General features: G+C 40.4%; 1 protein-coding gene across 7 annotated transcripts; it reads right to left on the bottom strand.

Moving 5' to 3' along the window:
* Window positions 1-930: 930 nt before the first annotated feature.
* On the bottom strand, window positions 931-21,747 carry ZNF558 (zinc finger protein 558). 7 transcript variants are annotated; one of them, XM_060094216.1, is made up of 11 exons: window positions 21,493-21,746; window positions 20,303-20,390; window positions 18,771-18,873; window positions 13,130-13,326; window positions 12,659-12,739; window positions 11,889-12,012; window positions 11,242-11,330; window positions 10,189-10,315; window positions 4,551-4,646; window positions 3,954-4,036; window positions 931-3,446 (listed from the first exon to the last, which is right to left on the bottom strand). In XM_060094216.1, exons 6-11 carry the CDS (start codon window positions 11,917-11,919, stop codon window positions 2,664-2,666), a joined length of 1,209 nt encoding a protein of 402 aa, XP_059950199.1. In that variant the 5' UTR covers window positions 11,920-12,012; window positions 12,659-12,739; window positions 13,130-13,326; window positions 18,771-18,873; window positions 20,303-20,390; window positions 21,493-21,746; the 3' UTR covers window positions 931-2,663. The 7 variants fall into 7 exon arrangements, with proteins under 7 accessions (XP_059950199.1, XP_059950198.1, XP_059950201.1 ...); XM_060094215.1 differs by lacking the exon at window positions 18,771-18,873; XM_060094218.1 differs by lacking the exons at window positions 12,659-12,739; window positions 18,771-18,873.
* Window positions 21,748-21,803: the final 56 nt, after the last annotated feature.

Below are 21,803 nucleotides of genomic sequence, written 5' to 3'. Positions count from 1 at the left end.
GGCCAACTCATTGAAAGTATAAGGGAAAGTCCTAACAATAACCCATGAAACCCAACAAGAGCAGGATCCTCCAAATCTTTTCTGCCACTCCATCTTCTCCCACCCCCTCACCATCCCCAGCTTGTTCTACTCCATTCACACTGGCCTCCGTGGTGTGGGCCTCAGCATACGCCAAGACCGCTCTTGCCACACAAATTCATGTGACTCACTGTTCCAACTCATTAAGATCTCTATGCAAGTGCACCTTAACTAAGAGATGTTTCCTTCCGATTCTACATAAAATAGCAGGATCCCAATCCCCTTTAACTATCTTACACTGCTTTAGTTTTCTACATCACACTTATAACAACATATTTCTTGATTTTTCTGTAGGGAAAACCATTAGGATGTATTTTAATGGCAAAACTTGAGTTTCATTCATTGCTATAGACACCAGTGTCTCAAACAGTGCTTGGCATATAGAATACACTCAATAAATAGGCTAGTGGTTAAGAGCACAGACTGTCTGGATTCAAATATGGGCTCTACCATTTACTAGCCAGTGAACTTAGGCAAGTAATGTAAGTGTACCATGACAGTATTCTCATCTGCAAAATGGGATATTAATAGTACACCTTTCTTAAGCTTATACTGAGTACTAAGTTAATATCCATAAGGCATTTAGAAGAGTGCGTGGCCTTTGGGAAGAGCTATATAAATGTTCAACCATTTATTATTGTATTGAAATACTCTGCTATGAAAAAATATGGCCCCTACATAAAAAAGAACAATTCACAAAACAATACCTAACCATTTATGTACCTATTTACATCAAAATATGTAAAGAAAAAAATGACAATTACCAAGAAGAATTTGTCAATCCATAACAATAGTGGAAGACTTTAATTCACATCTATCACTAAATAAGCTTGAGAGAAAAAAAAACCCAACCAGCTGAATGTACATACTATATCTGAACATCATAAAGTCCACTTACTTGATAAAAATGTCATTAAATTAGAAAAAGGTATGTAGCAAATATAGTCTAATTTCTACTAGGATAAACTAAATCACTCAGGAGATAATCAGAAATACCTTTATGAATATGCAATGTGTTAATATTTTTAGAGTAAATGATAAACATATTACATATAAAACTATGGAACATAATTTAAGGTTTATCTTAGGGTATAGCTATAGATATAAATGTTTATACTTAAGCAAAGACTGAAAATTAAAGAGCTAGTTGCCCCACCCTAAGGATGAGACACTGATAAAGGTAATCTCATGCTCATAATATTTACACTTTTCATTCCCAGTTTAAAGTATTCTGGGGCCACTCAGAGAAGAGCTGAGGCAATCTCACGTTGAGTATCTTCTAGGGTTCCCTGCCTGCGTGACTTCTCAGAAGTCAACACACAGGACTCACGCAAAGATTTCCCAAAATTAATCCACAGGTTTTGCATCCAGGAATTTCATAGTTTTCCTAACATCAGAGGTATCATTAAAGGCGTTCCCTCATTCTTTATACTCACAAATTTCTCTGCAACGACTTTTCAGTTTAAGGAATGTGGGAAAATGGAAGGCTTTCCAATACTGATGCCATTCAATGGGACATTCTCTCCAGAATAAATCATCATATCTCTTAAAAATTGAGAGAACACTGAAGGCTTTCCCATAGTACTTGCACTGGGAATCTCTTCATCTTCTGTTCAATAATGTAAACTCTTGTGCTATAGGGTTTTCCACACTCCTTATATGAGTGAGTGTTCCTCTGTAGTGATTCCTCATGTGTGTTCTAAGGGATGAGTGTCCCTGAAGACTTTTACATTCTGATGATATTCATAGGATTTTCCCCTTAGTGTGAATTGTCACATGACTCCCTAGATATCACCACTGTATTCCTCAGATTTATCCCCAATACTTAATCTTTTGTGTACATTAGGGTGAATTTGAGCTGAAAGCTTATCACAAAGACTGGACTCATGAGGTTTCTTTCACGGGTGAATTAACACGAGAGTTATTAAATATTACTTCATACTGAACAGACTGAAAGAATGAGGGTCTCCTGAAGGCCTTACATCAGTGATTTCATGGAAAACTTCTCAGATGGTTCCCCCAAATCTCTGTTTCCTGGTATTTATACTGAGTATGGTCTCTTCCCACATCGTATCAGGATTGGTCTGTGTGACCATTAAAATACGGAAGAAGTGATGATATATCCTTCTGAGACTAGGTCATAGAAGACACTGGTTTCTGCATTAGCTCTTCTTTAAATCAGATGCTTTGGGAGGAACCTGCTTCTACGTCATAAAGATACATAGCCCTGTGGAGAGTCCTACGTGGTGAGAAAATGAAGGTTCCCTGCCAACAACCAGAACTAACTTGCCAGGCATGTGACTGAGCTATTCTGGGAGTTGACTCCTCAGCCAGCAGTAAAGTAGATGACAGTAGCTCCTGCTGACATCTTGACTACAACCTCATGAGAGTTCCTGAGCTGGAACTACACGGCTAAGCTGATTCTGAATTCCTGACCTATAGATAATAAATGTTTGCTGTTTAAAGCTACTATGTTTTGAAGGGAAATTTGTTATGCAGCAACAGATAACTCATACATCTAGCATAAGTTATCACAAGTTGTCTGAGAGATAAGAAATCACTGAATGCTTTCCCAGTTATTGTAGTCATATCCACCTATTATGGATTCTCTTGTGCACAGAAAGGTAAGAGTTAGTGGTGAAAGATTTCCCACAATGACTACATTCATAGGGTTTTTCTCCAGTGTGAGTTCTTACATGTTTCTTAACAGCTGAGAGATTATTAAAGGCTTTCCCACAGTTACTGCATTCATAGGGTTTCTCACCGGTATGAATTCTCCTGTGCACAGTAAGAGAAAAGCTACTGCTAAAGGATTTTCCACACTGATTACACTCATAGGGTTTTTCTCCAGTATGAGTTCTCATATGCTGTGTGAGATATGAGCTCTTCCTAAAGGTTTTCCCACAATCACTGCACTCATAAGGTTTCTCTCCTGTATGAATACTGTTGTGCCCAGTAAGGGAGGACCTTGTGCTGAAGGCCTTGCCACACTGATTACATTCATGGTGATTCTCCCTCGTATGAATTCTCTTGTGGCTTTTGAGGTTACAACTAGTGCGGAAGACATGAAAACACTGGTTACATTCGTAGGGTTTTTCTCCAGTGTGGATTCTCACATGTAGTCTGAGGGAGGAAGGATCATTGAAGGCTTTCCCACAGTCACTGCATCCATAGGGCTTCTCCCCATTATGTATTCTCTTATGAATAGTGAGGTAGGATCTACTGCTGAAGGATTTGCCACACTGATTACAGTCATAGGGTTTTTCTCCAGTATGAATTCTTTTGTGCTGAGTAAGGTTAGATTTTGTGCTGAAGACTTTAAAACACTGATTACATTCATTGAGTTTCACTCCCAGATGACTTCTCTCCTGTTAAGAGATGAATGAAAACTATAATTTATAATATTTTTTAATATTCAATGCTGTTATACAAATTCTCTCTCCCAGGAATTCTGTTACATTATTATAATTGATGTTTTGGTTACCTATTTTAAATGCATGTCAAACTGGGCTTCTGCCCAGTTTGAGCTCTTAGAAGTTAAAAAAAGAGAGACAGACACATTGCCACAAGTCCTTATCATATTCACAGAGCATTTTCTGATAAATTTAAGACCACTTTATATTTTGACAGTCAATATTTTAATCACATTTAAGGAAATATTGACTTGTGGAAACTCTCAGTAAAGAAACAAGTCTGGAGTTAATTTATAGTTTTCTCCAAATTCACAAGTGATTTACAGTATCTCTCCTGAGACACCATTATCTCATATGTAAATGACATTTCCCTTTAATGAATCTCCTGTTTATTCTGTGGCTTTTCTAACTTATGGAATTCTCCTACTGTGAAAAAACAGCAATCAACCATGTTAGTCTTACCACTTTTACACCATTAGAATGTTCTTTTCTAAAAACATGCTTCTTAGGAGTTAACCATTTTGCTTTAAGTACTGTCTCCAAATCTGAAACAAATTGAAAAGAAATTTAAGTTGACAGAGAAAAGAAATACAAAAGTACACACGAGTACAGACAGACTGAGGGATTAGGGTTTTTGAGCAAGTTTGCAATGAAAGGGATATGAGTATTCAAATTACAGGTATTAAAAAAAAGGATTCTAAAAGGATTAGGACTGATCAGAGATTTACAAAGGGAGGAATTATCAGGAAGGTAAAGTAGGAAGGCGTCGGACAAAGAGCTCATATGAGACTTAAATTTAAAAAGGGAAAGAGACGTCTTTATTTTTTCCCCCTCTGAGTCCAAAGTAAAGTATGAGATGTTTAACAGAAAGCTAAAGAGGAAAGAAAGAAGGTGCATGAGGAAGCTAATAACAAATGTTCATGGCCATCTCTGTCAGAAAAAAGGACATTTTACAAAGTTCCCTGATTGGCATTTCCGAATGTAATACTCCCATGCCCTGCATCATTGGCTACAGCTATTCCTCAAAAAGACTATTTTTCATATCTTCCTAGTGCTCACCTGGACAGGTGCCTGGAAGAATTCCTCCTTCCTCTGTCATCACCTTGTCTTCTTGTTCCAACTGGGCGATCAGACTGAGTTTATCAACATGATACCCTATTTGTGGAAAAAAGCCGTGTTATGGGGGGCTGTGCAAGTGACAAGCAACTGCATGAAACTGAAGCCAAGAATTCTGAAGATGGGCAAGTGTGGCTTTGGGAGCAATGAAATAATTGCATCTAAATTCTAATGAATATAGTAACTCTCAGGAAACAAAAATACAAGCAATTCATTCAATATCCAGGTGATAGGGCACACACAGGCCCAAAGTCCATGCCCAAGTTTTTTAAAAAATTTATTTATTTTGGAGCAGAGAAAGGTTTATTGCAAGGCCATGCAAGGAGACACGATGGCTCATGCCCTAAAAAGCCTCGAGCTCCCCGAAGGGTTTTGGCAAAGCATTTTTAAAAGCCAGGTGGTGGGGGGCAGGGGAGTTGCAAGGTGCATGATCAGATCGTGCACAATTCTGATTGGCTGATGATGAGGGAACAGGGTGGTGTCACAAGGGTTAACTTTAGTCCTTAGACTCCAGGAGGCCTGGGGCTATGTGCTCATGGTCATCAAGTAGTTAACATCCTCTATTTGGTGGTGGTGGTGTGTGTGTGTGGGGGGGTGGAATCATGCCCAAGTTTAAATACCCGCTTCAAAAGCTATAAAGCTTTCACATATGGAGAATATAAAGTCAGGGTAAGGAAATGCTCAGTTCATAGGGAAGGAATTAAACAGAAAGCTCTATGAGCATGGGGACCACGTCTGTCTCCATCACGGTACTCCTACACCCCAGTAACAGACCCAGAAACAGACACAGGCTTGACGTCTTGTGAGAAACGATAACAATGAACATCATGGAATATGGAACTTCAGAAGTCCCCCTCTCTATAAAAACAGTGAATAAACTGGCAAAAACTGTCAGAACAACTTTATCACAACTCTGAAAACTTATCAAAAGTCTACAGCAACCAGGAAAATGCTTAACCAAAGACAAAGACCAGCTGACATTTTAACTGACCCTTGCCTCATCCTCTACTCCTGGTTTTGGCTGTGACATTGAAGACAACTCCTAGTGCTAGAGGGAGTAGGGTGGCTCTTATTCTCAACAAGCTGCGGTTGTCTGCTTTGACCTTTCTTGTGGCTCCCTGAAGGACTGGCTCAAAGGGCTTGCCTTTACTTATCTAACCCCAAACTCTCCGAAGGCTGAGCTGGTGACCCAGCGGGCATGTGCTAAAGACATTAAAAGGCAATATATTAGCCACCACTGCCTGAGGCAAGTGGAAACAGCAAAGGAAAGCAAAAGGCAAACCAAGAAGCCTGGAGGAGAAGTATAGCATCAAATGTTTTGGGGAATTTTTGAAAAGCTTTCTGAAAAGCTCCCTCATATTCCTTTGAATCTAGAAAGCCATGTGCATACCCAGGCTTGGGCACATGCTCAGAAAAGACATGAGAGGGCACTAAGTCCTCACCTTTGGCAGACCTTCAGGCTCTGCACAAACAGGAAGTGAAAACTAAGGCAGAGTTATAAACTGCTTGATTTTGAAGGTATGCCCCTGTATAGAGAGACCAGGAGTTTTTTATTTTTTGTTTCAAGTGTTCAAGGAAATCTGATAAATCACTAGCTAACCATTAAGCTAACAGAACAGAGTCTTCAGTGGCCACATACAACAAATACTGACATTACAAAAATGAGTTCAGAAATATCACTAAACATACATACCACACCAACTAAAACAAGCAACAACAACAAACTCTAGGGATGGGGAAATATGTGATTCCAGAATTACTATGTTGTAATATTCCAGATGTCTAGTTTTCAACAACAAAAAATTATAAGGCAGGCCAATACACAAAAGTATGGCCCATTACAGGAAAAACACCCCAAAATTTAGTAGAAACTATCCTTCAGGAAGTCCAAACATTGGACTTGCTAGACCAAGAATTTAAATCAAATGTTTTAAATATGCTTAAGGATCTAAAGGAAACCATAAGAACAAATTCTGACCAAAGAGAAAACATCTTAAAGAGACAGAAATTATAAAAAGAAACCAAACAGAAATTATGGAATTGAAAAGTACAATAACTATAATGAAAAATTCAGAAGAGTGGTTCAACAACAGATTTGAGCAAGAAGAAAGAATCAGTAGCCATGAAGATAGGACAACTTATATTACTCAGTTTGAAAAACAAAAAGAAAAAAAGAATAAACAAAATATGACCAGCACCTAAAAGACCCATGGGATACCATTAAACATACCAACATACACATAATAGGAATCCCTTAAATGAAGAAGGGGCAGAAAGAATATTTAAAGAAATAATGGCTAAAAACTTCCCCAAATTTGATGAAAGGCATAAATGTACACAACCAAGAAGCTTAACAAACCCAAAACAGGATAAATTCAAAGAGTCAGAATCCATCCTGAAACACATAATCAAACTCTGGAAAGACAAAGACAGAGTATCCTGAAAGCAGCAAGAGAGAGGAGATTCATCATGTGCACAGGATCATCAGTGAGAGTAATAGATAATTTTGAATCAGAAACCACAGAGGCAACAGGCATTGGGATAATACACTCAAGCTGCTTTAAAAAAAAAAAAAGTGAACCCAAAATTCTGTCCTTCGAAAATAAAGAAATGAAGACTTTCCTATAAACAAAGTCTGAGTGTTTGTCACTAACATATCTATCCTACAAGAAATGCTAATAGGAGACTTCCAAGCTGAAATGAATGGGCAATGAATACTGACTCAAATCCACACAAAGATATAAAGAACACCAATAAAGGAAAATAAATAGGTAAATATAAAAGTCAAAAACAATTGTTTATTTTTGGTTTGTAACTCATGTATGTTTGGCTATGACTCCTCTTTTTTCTAATATGATTTAAAAGAGAAATGTCTGAACTAAAAATTATAAATCCATGTTAATGAAACAATGTATAAAGTTATAATTTGTAAAAAACAAACAAACAAAAAACAGCATAAGGAGGGGCACAGCTATACAGGAGCTAATTTTTTGTATACTGTTGAAATAAGTTGATATGAAATCAAAATAGATTGCTTAAAATTAAAATGATAATTGCAATCCCTCAGGCAACCACTAAGAAAATAACTAAAAAATATAAACAGAAATGAGAAGGGAATCAAAATGGTCCACTAGAAAATACCTAACACAAGAGTAAACAATAATGGAGGAACTGAGGAATAAAAATGATATAAAGCATGTAAAAAAACAAACAGCAAAATGATACAACTAAGTCCTTCTTTATAAGTAATTCCATTAAATGTAAACAGACTAATCTGTCCAATTAAAAGGCAGATTTTGGCAGACTGGATAGAAAATAATCAATTATACGCTATCTATAAGAGACTCACTTTACATCTAAAGACACTAACAGGTTGAAAATCAACAAGTGGAAAAAGATATTCCATATAAATCACAGCTAAAAAAGAGAGAATGTGACTATACTAATATCAGGCAAAATAGACTTTAAGACAAAAATTCTTACAAGACACAACAAAAGATATTATATGATGATTAAAAGATCAATTAATCAAGAAGATATAATAATTACATATACGTACCTAACAACAAAGGTTTAAAATATACAAATTCAAAACTGACAGAATTGAAGGGAGAAATAGAGTTCTACGATAATAGTTGCAGACTTCCATGACCACTTTTAATAATGGGTAGAACAACTAGTTAAAAGACCAACAAGGAAACAGAGGACTTAAACAATCCTATAAACTTACTAGACCTAACAGACATAAAACACTTCACCCAACAACAGAATACACATTCATCTCAAGTGCATGTAAAACATACTCCAGAATAGAGCACATGTTAGTCCACAAGTCTAAATAAATTTAAAAACAATAAAATCATACATACTCTGACCACAACAGAAGCAAATTAAAAATAAGCAACAGAGGATATGTATTGAAAAATTTAATATTGTTAAGATGACAATAATAACCAAAATCATCTACAGATTCAATGAAATCGCTATCAAATTTCTAACAGCTTTTTTTACATAAATAGAAAGGTGATCCTAAAATTCATATGGAATTGCAAGGCATCCTGAATAAACAAAGCAGTCTTGAGAAAGAACCAAATAGGAGGAATCACACTTACTGACATCAAAGCAATGGTAATGTGGTACTGGCACAATGCTAAACACAGATTAATGGAAAATAACTGCGAGTACATAAACCTGCGTTTTATGGTCAAATAATTTTTGACAATTGTGCCAAAACAATTCAATGGGGGAAAGAATAGTCTTTGCTACAAAGATGCTGGGACAACTGGATTAATACATGCAAAAGAATGAAGCTGACAATTTCTCCTAAGCCATATAAAAATTAACTCAAAACAGATAAAAGATTTCATTGAAAAGGTAAAACTATAAAATTTTTGGAGGAAAACATAGAGGTAAATTTTCAGGACCTTGGTGGCAATAACTAGGTATGATACCAAATGCACAAGAAAAAAAAGGGAAAAGTACATAAATTGGACTTTGTCAAAATTAAAACTTGTGTATCAAAGGATACTATCAAGAAAATGAAAAGATAGCATACAATGGAAGAAATCATTTGCAAATAGGATCTAGTATTCAGAATATAATAAACCTCTAAAACCCAAAAACAAAAAAGATAACCCAATTAAAAAATTGGCAAAGAACTTGAATAGACATTTCTCCAAAAATGATATACAAACAGCCAACAATTACATGAAAAAAATGTTCAGTGTCATTAGTAATTAGGGAAATGCAAATCAAAACAACAGTGAGATACCACTTCATACCCAAGAGGATGGCTATATTCAAAAAAGCGAATGTTGGGGAAGATATGGAGAAACTGGAACGCTCATATATTGGTGCAGCTGCTGTAAAGGACAGGTTGGCAGTTCCTCAAAAAGCTAAACATAGTCATCTATAACCCAGAATTCCACTCCTAGATACATAGTGGAGAGAACTGAAAATTGGTGTTTGAACAAAGACTTGTACACAAATATTCAAAGCAGCATTATTTACAATAGCCAGTAAGAGGAAACCACCCAAATGTTTATCAACCAAATGAACAGATAAACAAAATGTGGTATATCCATAAAAGAGCATATTATTCAGTCATAAAAAGGAATAAAGGAACTATACATGCTACAACATAGCTAAACCTTTAAACATTAAGTTGCCTGAAAGAAATGAGACATAAGGATCACACATTTTATGATTCCATTGATATGAACTGCTCTGAATAGGCAAATCCATAGAGGTAGAAAGCAAATTAGTGGTTGCCAGTAGTGGGGAGTGGGGAAGGTAACAGGTATTGGCCACTTAATGGGTACAGGTTTTAGGGGTGATACACAACACTGTGAATTTATCAAAAGCCACTGTACAACTGATTCACTTTGTTATAAAGCAGAAACTAACACACCATTGTAAAGCAATTATACTCCAATAAAGATGTAAAAAAAAAAAGCCACTGAACTGCGTACTTTAAAATGATTAAAATGGTGAATTTTATGTTATGTGAATGATACCTCAATTTTAAAAAAGTCTTGTTACCTGAGTCATTAAATAAATGCAGGAATGATGTCAGGCTTACCAAGTGAAGCCAGGTTCCTGCAGTTCTCCAGCATCACATCTCTGTACAGTGTTCGCTGAGAAGGGTCCAGCAGTGCCCACTCTTCCTGGGTGAACTCCACAGTCACATCCTCAAAAGTCACCAAGTCCTAAACCACCACAAACATCATGGCTTAGCCAAGGACCAACCCCACCAATGTGGACAGGGAAAGAGCCAAGGATGAGAAAGGAGTAGGAAGAGGGAATCCAAAGCAGAAGCTGTATGGGCAGGGTTCTGATCTCTGCTCTCAACTGCTCCTAGGGTCAGCCCTGAACTCTCTTCTCCTGTCTATTCATGCCCATGCCCAATGTTAAATGTACCTCTAACACACAGGTGATTTTCTTTCCCAGTGAGACTGTGACATCCTACAATCGAATTCCCCGCTATCTCAAAGGATGAGCATAGGCCTAGGACATTGCAGAAATCAGAGAAGTACTTGGTAAATGGATGAATGATGCCCTAACGGCCATCACCAATTGCCTGAGTTTAGGACACAGTCATGTCTTTCCTTAGCTTCCCCTTAAAACTCTCAGCAAAGGGGGAGGAGGGTAGGGAGGGAAGGATTGGGAGTTTGGGATTAGCCGATGCAAACTATTATATATAGGATGGATAAACAGCAAGGTCCTACTGCATAGTACAGGGAACTATATTCAATATCCTGTGATAAACCATAATGGAAAAGAATATGAAAAAGAATACACACACACACACACACACACACACATATTCTGTCACTTTGCTACACAGAAGAAATAAACATGACATTGAAAATCAACTATACTTCAATAAAATTAAAAAAACAACAACAAAAAACAAAAAACCCTCTCAGCAGAACATGGTGTAGACAGTGACCCTGGAGGAGGCTCTACATTGCAGTCAATGCTGACATATGCTAACACTGTTTGGGTTGCCCCAAACCCTCCATCAGATGCCTGAAGACCTGATTTGGCTCTGATGCTGCAGGTCACTGAAGGATAATAAGTCCAACTTCTGGTCAAAGGAATAATGATTTGGAAACAGGAATATCTGACTCACCTGTAACCAGTCTGTCAGGAAGCCATTAGCCAACCCTTCCTCCTCTGTGCATCCTTTCTGGTGAGAGGCTGGGTATGGGGAAGACTGAGCTGGAGAAGAAGAAATGTCCCAAGAATCCAGGCTTGCCCCCTGTTCTCACACTCACAAATCTGGAGGCACCCCCATCTACTTGTCATTGACTGTATCCCCAACAGACACAAATGACTATTCGCACACACAGCACATACCGACACCCAAACACCCACACCCAGCTTCCACAGGAAAACCGAACAGAGCACTGTCTCGCTCAGGGCCAGAAAATAGGGCCAAGCGCCCTACCACGCTGGAGGAAAAGACTACTATTTCCATTTTGCAGATGAAGAAACTGAAGTCCCAAAGGATACCACTGTTATTTTTTTTTTTAAGTTTATAGAAAGAATTAGAAGTATAATTCAAAAGCTCCCACACATTCGCCACACAGGTGACATCTCCAGAGACACTCAAACCAGCTAAGTCCCAAATCCCAAGAACCAAAGAGTCAGGCACCAATGACCTCCAGGCTCCTGGGGTAACACACCCACCTCGACTTCTCAGTCCCTTCCCTCTACCTGCTCTGTGGTGCAGGGGCCTTTAACACCTGGGCTCTGAGGGCTGACCCCCAAACTCACCACAAATGGGGGACAGAACCATGGTCGCCATCCTGTGATTCAGACAGTAAGTTTTCCTGAACGACAGGGAGCAGGAGAACGAGGATGCTCCTCCTCTTATCCCCACAGTGCACTCAGGACAGGGCTGTGGAATAAACGGGAAAGCACAAAGTGTTCACAACTGATTTCCCTCTCCAGGCTACTGAGGACAAAGCTTTCTTCGTCTGTCCACCATTTCCTCCTTCAAAATGCGTCTGCCTCTGCCCACAAGGGTGGCTACTTCTCCATCCACCTTAAAACCTCAGCTTCACTGAGTCTCAGGGCACATTCTTCCCATCCACGTGGTTGTCACAAACACATTCCCAGCTACAATCCCTCATTCACTGGAGACTCTGGTCCCTGACTCCCAATATTCTTTCAGCCTCCCATCCGACCGCACTTGAATGACATCAGAGCCCAGGAGGGTGGCCCTCACAGTACTACGAGTCTGTCCTCACTTCACCTTGGCCATGCACTTCCCCAGGCACCACCCTAGGCTTTGTCATCACCGGACATGATTCTACACCTACAACAATAGTTTAGAAATTTCTCTCTCTGAAGCCAATCTCCCAAACTTCGACCTTGCTCATTCATGTTTTTCTTTCACTATATGTGTTCTCCCACGCAAAGGGCTCAGTCCACACACTCTCCCACCCTCCTGCTAGAGCCACCTCCTCTCCTCATTTTTTACTTTCCCAGCTTGGGTCTCACCGTCCTTCATTTCAACAAATTTTCTCACCCCTACCTCCTACCTTCACTCTGGCCCAGCAGAACTCCAACAAGGCATGGTTCCATCATCTGCCTGTTCCATGGCAACATCTGGGCAGACCAACCTGCACAAGAGTGGTGATGTTGCCACCTCTAGAAAAACACGCTCAGCAACGTGAAAAGAGCCCTCAACACCGCAGGGCAATTCTATAAGTCAATGTAACTTCCTACTCGGGAACCCTTCTCTTATCTCTTTAAATCTCACACAGCCTCACCTATTCCCTCTATGGTTATCAGCTTCCCGAATAGCTTGAATGATCCAAGCTCCCTGGTATTCACAGCCACACTGAATCAGGGCTGACCTGTGTGACCAATAGAAAATTGTGGAGATGACTTCTGAGGGTAGACCCCTACAAGGCACTGTAGCTTCTGCTTAGTCTTCTGAACTGCTTGCTCTAAGGGAAGGCAACTGCCAGGTTTCAAAGACACTCAAGCAACCCTGTGGAGAGACCTACTTGGAAAGGAACTGTCCCCTCCAACAGTCAGCACTGATGTGCCAGAATGTGAGGGAACCTCCTTGGAAGTGAACCCTTCGGCACCAGTCAAGCCTTCAGATGACTGCAGTCCCAGCTGATAACCTCCTGCAGCCTCAGGAAAGTCCCAAGCCAGAACCTTCCAGCTAAGCTGCTCCTGAATTCCGGAACGACAAAAACTGTGAGAGATGGCAAATGATTATTGTTTTAGTCACTAAGGTTAGGGATACTCTGTCATGCAGCAATACATAACAAATACACCCTCACTTTCAGCAGATGGTCCTGCACCTTACTTCTCAAAGTCATCTTCATGAGAAGGAATCTACCTTCATATCTTGCCACCAAGACTATATTCTGCACCATGGTTTCCGCCCTCTCTCGTTATAAACCAGGACCTGCCTTCTCTATAACACTTGGCTCTGCAGTTCTGTTCTGTGTTCCACTCCATCTGCCTTTTTAGGAGCTGGACACCATCGATTCGTTCTCCTTTACCCTTCCCTTCAAGCTCTCCCACTCTACCAGACTCCCTCACACCATTTAAACTCAATGAAGTGTTTTCGGTAGTGAGACAAATTTATCCTAAGGGCATAGTTTTCTTTCTAGTTACCAGCCAGTCTGTGTCCCTCATCATTTTTTTTTCTCTCTGTCTCATTTCCTCATGTCCCACCCACTGTGAGACACAGTTTAATTTGGTTTCCACCACTACCAATTCAATCAGTAGAATCACCATTGATCTCATTCACAGGACGAAGATGTAGATTGCAACTACACTGATACCATTTCTTATCTGTCAGATCAACAAAGACACGGGGGACCACATCTTTCATTGGCAAGGCTGTAGAAAAAAGCACTCTCATATACTGTTGGGGTAGAATTCCTGTGGAAGGAAATTTGTTATCCTCAAGCAAAATGCAAAAACATTGATCATTTCCCTGTCAATCACACTACAAGGAATCTATCTGAAAGATACACAAATACTAAAAGACATGAGTGAGGTTATTCACTGTAGCATTATTTATAATATCAAAGGATTGGAAACAACACAAATTGCTATATATAGGAAATTGGCTCAGTAAACTACGGAATATCCACATAATGAAGAAGCATGAAGCCAAAAAAAGAAAGACACGATCTCTAGGTATTGATGGAGAGATTTATCTCCAATAAATTTAAATGAAAAACAAAAACAAGAACAACAAACTCAAGGTACAAAGCAATAGAAATGGTATGTTTCCTTTCTATAAGGGAATGCCTCCTCTCCCTGGAGTTACAGAATATAATGTAACTCCATAAAACCAGTTTCTCAAGGTCTCTGTGTCCTTCCTGCATCCAAAAGATAAAAGCAATAAAGTGAGTGTGTGCAGGGAGGGGAACACTGGACACTACGGTTGAGTGTCCAGGTGAAAAACTGTTGCAGTCTTTGACTCCTGGGCCTGTGGGGTAGACAGATTAATGCCTCTGCCCCCAAAGATGTCCATTCTCTACCCCTCAGAATCTGTGAATATGTGACCTTACATGGCAAAAGGGATTTTGCAGATGTAAGTAAGGTTAGGATCTGGAGATGGAAAAAATTATTCTGGAATATACATGTTGACCCAATGAAATCACAAGGGTTCTTCTTTATACGAGGGAGGCAGGAAGGTCAGGGTCAGAGGAGATGTGAGGATGGAAGCAGAGGTCAGAGAAAAAGAGAGAGAGAGAGATTTAAAGATGTTCTCACTGGCTTTAAAGATGGAGGAAGGAGCCACAAGCCAAGGAATACAGGTGGTCTCTACAAGATGGAAAAGGAATGCAGCCCTGCCAACCCATTTAGGATTTCTAACCTCTAGAGCAAGAAAATAAATGTGTGTTACTGTAAGCCACTAAGTTTATGGTAGTTTGTTACAGCAGCCATAGGAAACTTGAACAGCCTCTCATACCAAATCTTCCCTGAGGTCTTTTTTTTTTTTTTTTTTTTGGTACACGGGCCTCTCACTGTTGTGGCCTCTCCCATTGAGGAGCACAGGCTCCAGACGCGCAGGCTCAGCGGCCATGGCTCACGGGCCCAGCCGCTCCGTGGCATGTGGGATCTTCCCAGACCGGGGCACGAACCCGTGTCCCCTGCATCGGCAGGCAGACTCTCAACCACTGCGCCACCAGGGAAGCCCTTCCCTGAGGTCTTAGTGTGAGTCCAGCAGACCCAGATAATTGCTGAAGAACTTCTCCACTCTCTGCAGGTGGAAGAAGTCTACATTCTTCCCACCAGGAACCCAATTTGCCTTTAGGAATAGTTACAGTCATGAGCTGAGGAGTGACGGGATCCAGACACCCCCAAAGCCCCAAGAGGAAAGCAGGCTGGTAAGGTGCCCAGGACACTCTCAGGTCCTGAGTACCCTCTCCAGGTCTTTTGGCAGCTGAAGTCTCCTATTAGGGGAGGCAGGGTCTCTGTTCAGTTTACAGATTCAGTGACTCCTGCACCTGGAGTCAGTGTTGAGAGAGGGTCAGAGGATGGGCCACTCTATACCAGTGTTGCTCAACAGAACTTTCAGGTATGATGGAAATGTTCTATACTTCTGCTCTGTCCAACACGGCAGTTCATATTTTCTATTTCTCTGATGAAACAGAAAATCTAAACAGACTGATCACTGATTCAGGAGACTGAATCAGTATTCAAAAACCTCCCAACAAACCAAAGTCCAGGACCAAGCAGCTTCGCAGATAAATTCTACCAAACATTCCAAGAAGAGCTAATACCAATCCTTCTCAAACTCTTGCCAAAAGCAGAAGATGGGGGAGTTCTTCCAAACACAGTTTACAAGGAAAGTATTACCCTGATATTGAAAACCAGACAAGGATGCCACAAAAAGAGAAAATTACAGGTCAACATCCCTGATAAATACAGATGCAAAAATCCTCAACAAAATATTAACAAACCAAATTCAACAATAAATTAAATCATACACCATGGTGTAATCATACACCATGACCAAGTGGGATTTATTCCAGGGATACAAGGATGGTTCAAATCGATCAATGTGATATACCACATAAATAAAATAAAGAAAAAATATGATCATCTCAATAGATGCAGAAAAAGTATTTAACAAAATTCAACATCCATTTATGATAAAAACTCTCCACAAAGCAGGTATAGAGGAAACACACCTGAACATAATAAAGGCCATATATGATAAGCCCACAGCTAACAACATACTCAATGCTGAAAAGCTGAAAGCTTTTCCTCTAAGATCAGGAACAAGACAAGGATGCCCACACTCTTGCCACTTTTATTCAACATAGTATTGGAAGTCTTCACCAGAGCAATTAGGCAAGAAAAAGAAATGAAAGGCATCTAAATTGGAAAGAAAAAAGTAAAACTTTTTCACTATTTGCAGATGGCATGATTTTACATATGGAAAACCCTAAAGATTTCATTAAAAAACTGTTAGAACTAATAAACGAATCCGGTAAAGTTGGAGGGTACAAAATCAATACACAAAAATCTGTTGTTTCTTTGCACTAATAATGATCTATCAGAAAAATATATTAAGAAAACAATCCATTCACAATTGCATCAAAAAGAATAAAATACCTAGGAATTTAACCAAGGGTGTGAAAGACCTATATATTGAAAACTACAAGACATGAATGAAAGAAATTGAAGAAGATACAAATAAATGGAAAGATATTCTGTGCTCATGGATTGAGAATGAATGTTGTTAAAATGTCCATACTACCGAAAGCAGTATGTAATCCCTATCAAAATTCCAATGGTATTTCTCACAGAAATAGAACAATCCTAAATTTTGTATGGAACCACAAAAACAATCCTGAGGAAGAACAAGGCTAGAGGCATCACACGCCCTGATTTATACTATATAACAAAGTTATAGTAATTAAAACAGTATGGTATTAGCACATAGCTCAATGGAACAGAACAGAGAACCCGGAAATAAACCCACTCATATATAGCCAATTAATTTATGACAAAAGAGCCAAGAATATACAATGAGGAAAGGGCAGTCTCTTCAAAGAATGCTGTTGGGAAAATTGGAGAGCCAAATGCAAATGAGTGAAACTGGACCACTATCTCACACCATACACAAAAATTAACTCAAACTGGATTAAAGACTTGAACATAAAACCTGAAACCATAAAACTCCTAGAGGAAAACATAAGTGGTAAGCTCCTTGACATAGGTCTTGGGGATGATTTTTTGAATGTGACACCAAAAGCAATAAAAGCAAAAATAAGCAAGTGAGACTACATAAAACTAAAAAACTTCTGCACAGCAAAGGAAACCATCAACAAAATGAAAAGGCAACCTACTGAATGGGAGAAAACAATTGCAAATCACATATCTGATAAGGGATTAATGACCAAAATATACAAAGAACTCATATAACTCAACAGCAAAACAACAATCAGATTTAAAAAATGGGCAAAAGACATTTTTTCACAGATGACATACAGATGACCAACAGGTACATGAAAAGATGTTCAACATCATTAATCATCAGGGAAATGCAAATCAAAACTGCAATGAGATATCACCTCACTCCTGTTAGAATGACTACTATGAAAAAGACAAGAAATAGTATTGGTGAGGATGTGGAGAAAAGAGAACCATTGTGCACTGTGAGAAATATAAACCAGTGCAAGCACTCAGGAAAACAGTATGGAGGTTCCTCAAAATTTTAAAATAGACCTGCTATATGATCCAGCAATTCTACTTCTGGGTATTTATCAGAAGAAAACAAAAACACTATTCAAAAAGATCTCTCTCTCTCTCTCTCTCCATGTTCACTGCGGCATTATTTACAACAGCAAGATATGGGGAAACAACCTAAGGATCCATCAATGAATGAATGGATAAAGAAATTGTGGTGTATATACATTGGAATATTATTCAGCCATAAAAAAGAATGAAATCTTGTCATCTGCCACACATGGATGGACCCCGAGGGCATTATGCTAAATGAAATTAATCAGACAGAGAAAGATAAATGCCATATGATCTCTCTTATATGTACATTCTAAAGAACAACAACAACAAAAACAAGCTCATAGAGATAAAGAATAGACTGGTGGCTGCAAGAGGTGGGGGATGGGGGAAGGAGAAATGGGTGAACTGTTTTTTTTCTTTTATTAAATTTTAAATTGAATAAAAAATTTTTTAAAAAAGAAAGAAATGTTCTATACTGCTCTGTCCAACATGGTAGCTACTAGTCACACGTGGCTCCTTGAAATGTGGCTTGTAGGATTGAGAAAATGAATTTTTAATAGCATTTTTCATTGGTTTAACTGAAATTGCTACATGTGGCTAATGGCTACATGTAGCCATTAGTAGACAGTCCAGCCCTAGACATACTCAGGTCTGCCCTTCTTCTAGCATGTGGAGAAGGGGCCCTGTGAGAGGCAAAGTGGGGTGAAAAGGGGCCTGAGTGAGGGGAATGCCTGCAAGATTGCATAGCCAGCAGCTGGGAGCACAGAAAGAGTTCTGTGCCACCTAACAAATGCATAAATGAATGGAAACACCAGGACATTCTCTCAGTTCTAAACTCCAAGCTCTCTTCTTTCCAACTCCACAGCCATCATCCAGGCTTAGGGAATAATCATCTCATTCCCTAAACTTCCCTAATACCTTGCCTCTTAAGTCTTCATTTGTAATCCTGAAGTCCATTTTAATCCACGTGCACAGTCCAATCATTCTTCTGCTCACACCTCTTCGGTGTCTTCCCCCTGGTCTTAGAACAGAGTCCACAATGATGTCTGACCTGACCCTGCCCGCTCACCATTTCAGTCTGGCTCACGTCCCTTATCCCTTGACCGGCTTGCCTCAGCCATCCCGTCCTATCGGGTCAGGAAGCACACCAGGCTCTCTGCTTTGGAGGCTGTCCACATGCAGCTCCCTCCGCCTGGACTGCTCTGTTGAGCCCTATGACTAGCTAAATCCAGTCCCAACTTTAGCTCTTTTATAAATATCAGTTCTTCTCAGGAGGGCTTCCCTGTTAACCTCAGGTTGAGTTCTCTTGTGCCAAGCTCTCCCATCACTCTTGTCATTAATTGTTTAAAATCCAAACTCCCTATTAGAATATAAATCTCACAGAGGCAGGACAAAGTCTGTTTGGTTCTCCAGGGTCCCTATACATCTGGCCCTAGCCTGACTCATGGAGAGGATGAGCCATCCTGGTTTGCCTAGAGTTCTAATCCTAATTTGAACCCAAAATATCCTGTGTCCTGGCAAACCTCTCAGTCCTGAATAGAAGAGCATGGTTGGTCACCATAAATTGTGCACCTGAAGAATATCTATTACATGACAAGCAAGCACTCCCCTTAAGAATGTCACAGGAAAGACAGAATGAAAAAGGCGCACACACACACACACACACAATTGATAAAACCCAACAGTATAAAATTACTCAAAATGGTTCTCTGCAATATGAATCACCAGACTGTTATTTCATAAAAGTTTAGAGAAACAAAGTTAATTCTTATAGAAGCCAAGTTGTAGAGTACAATCTTTGGAAACTATTGCCCTACGCTTCAATCTGCAAGTTGTTGCTTAGTACTCCTCCAAGTGATTTTAAATATCATGAAGAAAAAAATAAAACAAAAAACAAAACAAGAAACAAAACCAAACAGAAAACACTTGCAAACAGAAAATACATCTGGTTGCTGGTCAATTCAATTTTAAATTTCTGTTGCCAATATAAAGAAGTTCAAATTATTTTTCCCCCATGTACCCCTATATTTTGAATCTTTGTGGAAGATTTATAGGGTTTTAGAAGTCAAACTGAACTGGGCCTGAGGAATGTTGTTGAGTAATCCTGATATACACATAAAAAATTTACATATTTATACTTATATATAAAATTTTTAGTATTATGGAATGCAAGTAAATCTATATTTGTTACTTATTTATAGTTAGTTACATGCTTGTTTAATGTGTATTTATTTGCACATAACTGTATTTACTTATTTACACTCACATCACCACACACCTTACTATCTTTCCCTTGCACATAATCCATCAAAGATAAATCATTTTTTTTTAAGATGTCCTCACTCTTAGTGACTCCTTGTGTTTACACCTGAGCACAGGGAAGGCCTAGTAGCAGTTCTGCCAGCTGAGGCTGCTGGCACCTGTTGTTACAAGTTCCACATGGTACTCACCTGGTCACACAGAAATCCACGGGTCAGTGAGGACAGGTGAAACTTGAGGCTGGTTTCAATTCAAACTTGAACTCCAGAGATAACTTGTCTGTAGGAAAAAAAAAAGAAGAAGTGTACAAAGATTTCTTTTGAGGCCTTTCATAGGGCATAATACAGCTGCTGGATGGAAAGGCCACACCACTCACTTTTCTTTTTTGTATTTATTGTACTGATTGAACGTGTAATTGTTGGCTATGACTGGATTTTCCTGATTCCTATCCAGCCATCTGCTCTCCAAGTGAGAGAAAGCGGCTTCATGCAGTGTGCATTCATTCGCCTTGCTGAACTCATCTGGCTGGATAGTGATTTTTTTGTGACTCCAGACGCTTTTTTTTTTTTTTTTTTTTCTTTTTGCGGTATGCGGGCCTCTCACCGCTGTGGCCTCTCCCGTTGCGGAGCACAGGCTCCGGACGCGCAGGCCCAGCGGCCATGGCTCACGGGCCCAGCCGCTCCGCGGCACATGGGATCCCCCCAGACCGGGGCACGAACCCGTATCCCCTGCATCGGCAGGCGGACTCCCAACCACTGCACCACCAGGGAGGCCCTCCAGACGCTTTTAATACGGCTTGTCACTCAGGGGCGCTAAAAGTGACTCAGCTAACCTTTAAGTTTATTCAGGGCTTTGAAGATTGTAAGACCCTAGAGCAGGGTTTCCAAACCTCGGCACTACTGATAATGCTTTGTCACGGGTGCTGTTCAGTGCGTTGTAGAATGTCCAGCAGCACCCGTGGCCTCCACACACTAGATGCCAGTAGCAGCCCTTCCCATTTGTAACAACCAAAACAATGCCTCCACACACTAGATGCCAGTAGCAGCCCCTCCCATTTGTAACAACCAAAACAATGCCTCCATACGTGACTAAAAGTCCCCTAGGGGGCAAAGTCACACCGGGGAAAGGTGATGGGGAGAGGGGGAACTCTGAGGAGGGGACGGCGGCGCCCAGAGCTAGGAGGAAACGGAGGCTATGGGCCAACCAGCGGGATAAGCCTGAGGCCCCAGGGGTCGAAACGCGGCTCGCGGGAAAGGGGGAGGAACGCCGGAGCCTGTGACGGGGGTGCCCCAGACCCATGTCCCTCCCTAGACTCCTACAGGAGCCCCGGGACTGCCCGCCGCTCACAGAGTCCTGACCCTCGCACTAAGGCCGAACGTACCACGTGAACACAGTCCCCCGCGGAGAAAACTTTACACACAGCGCAGTGACCCACCCCGCGACTCCTTCTTCGGCACCCCCCGGCGCTTCCGCTTCCGGTCTCGGGCAGTAGCCAGGGGCTTCAGTTTCCGGTGCCTAGCAGCCGCGGACAGCGGGGCATTGCGGGGCTCTGGGTTAAGGCGGCGGGCGGGGCGGCGGCCTCGCACCCAAGCCTCCGACGAGGTGTTCTCGTTCGCTTAGTGAGTGCAAGGCTGGGCCGTGGGCTGGGTCAGCGCCAGCGACTGAGACCCACTCTAGGGGCGGGGCTGTGGA

This window comes from Mesoplodon densirostris, chromosome 3, assembly GCF_025265405.1.
Source record: "Mesoplodon densirostris isolate mMesDen1 chromosome 3, mMesDen1 primary haplotype, whole genome shotgun sequence".
Taxonomy (NCBI): Eukaryota; Metazoa; Chordata; class Mammalia; order Artiodactyla; family Ziphiidae; genus Mesoplodon; species Mesoplodon densirostris.
The sequence above is the reverse complement of the archived record's forward strand: the minus strand, read 5'-3'. Positions and strand labels throughout refer to the sequence as shown.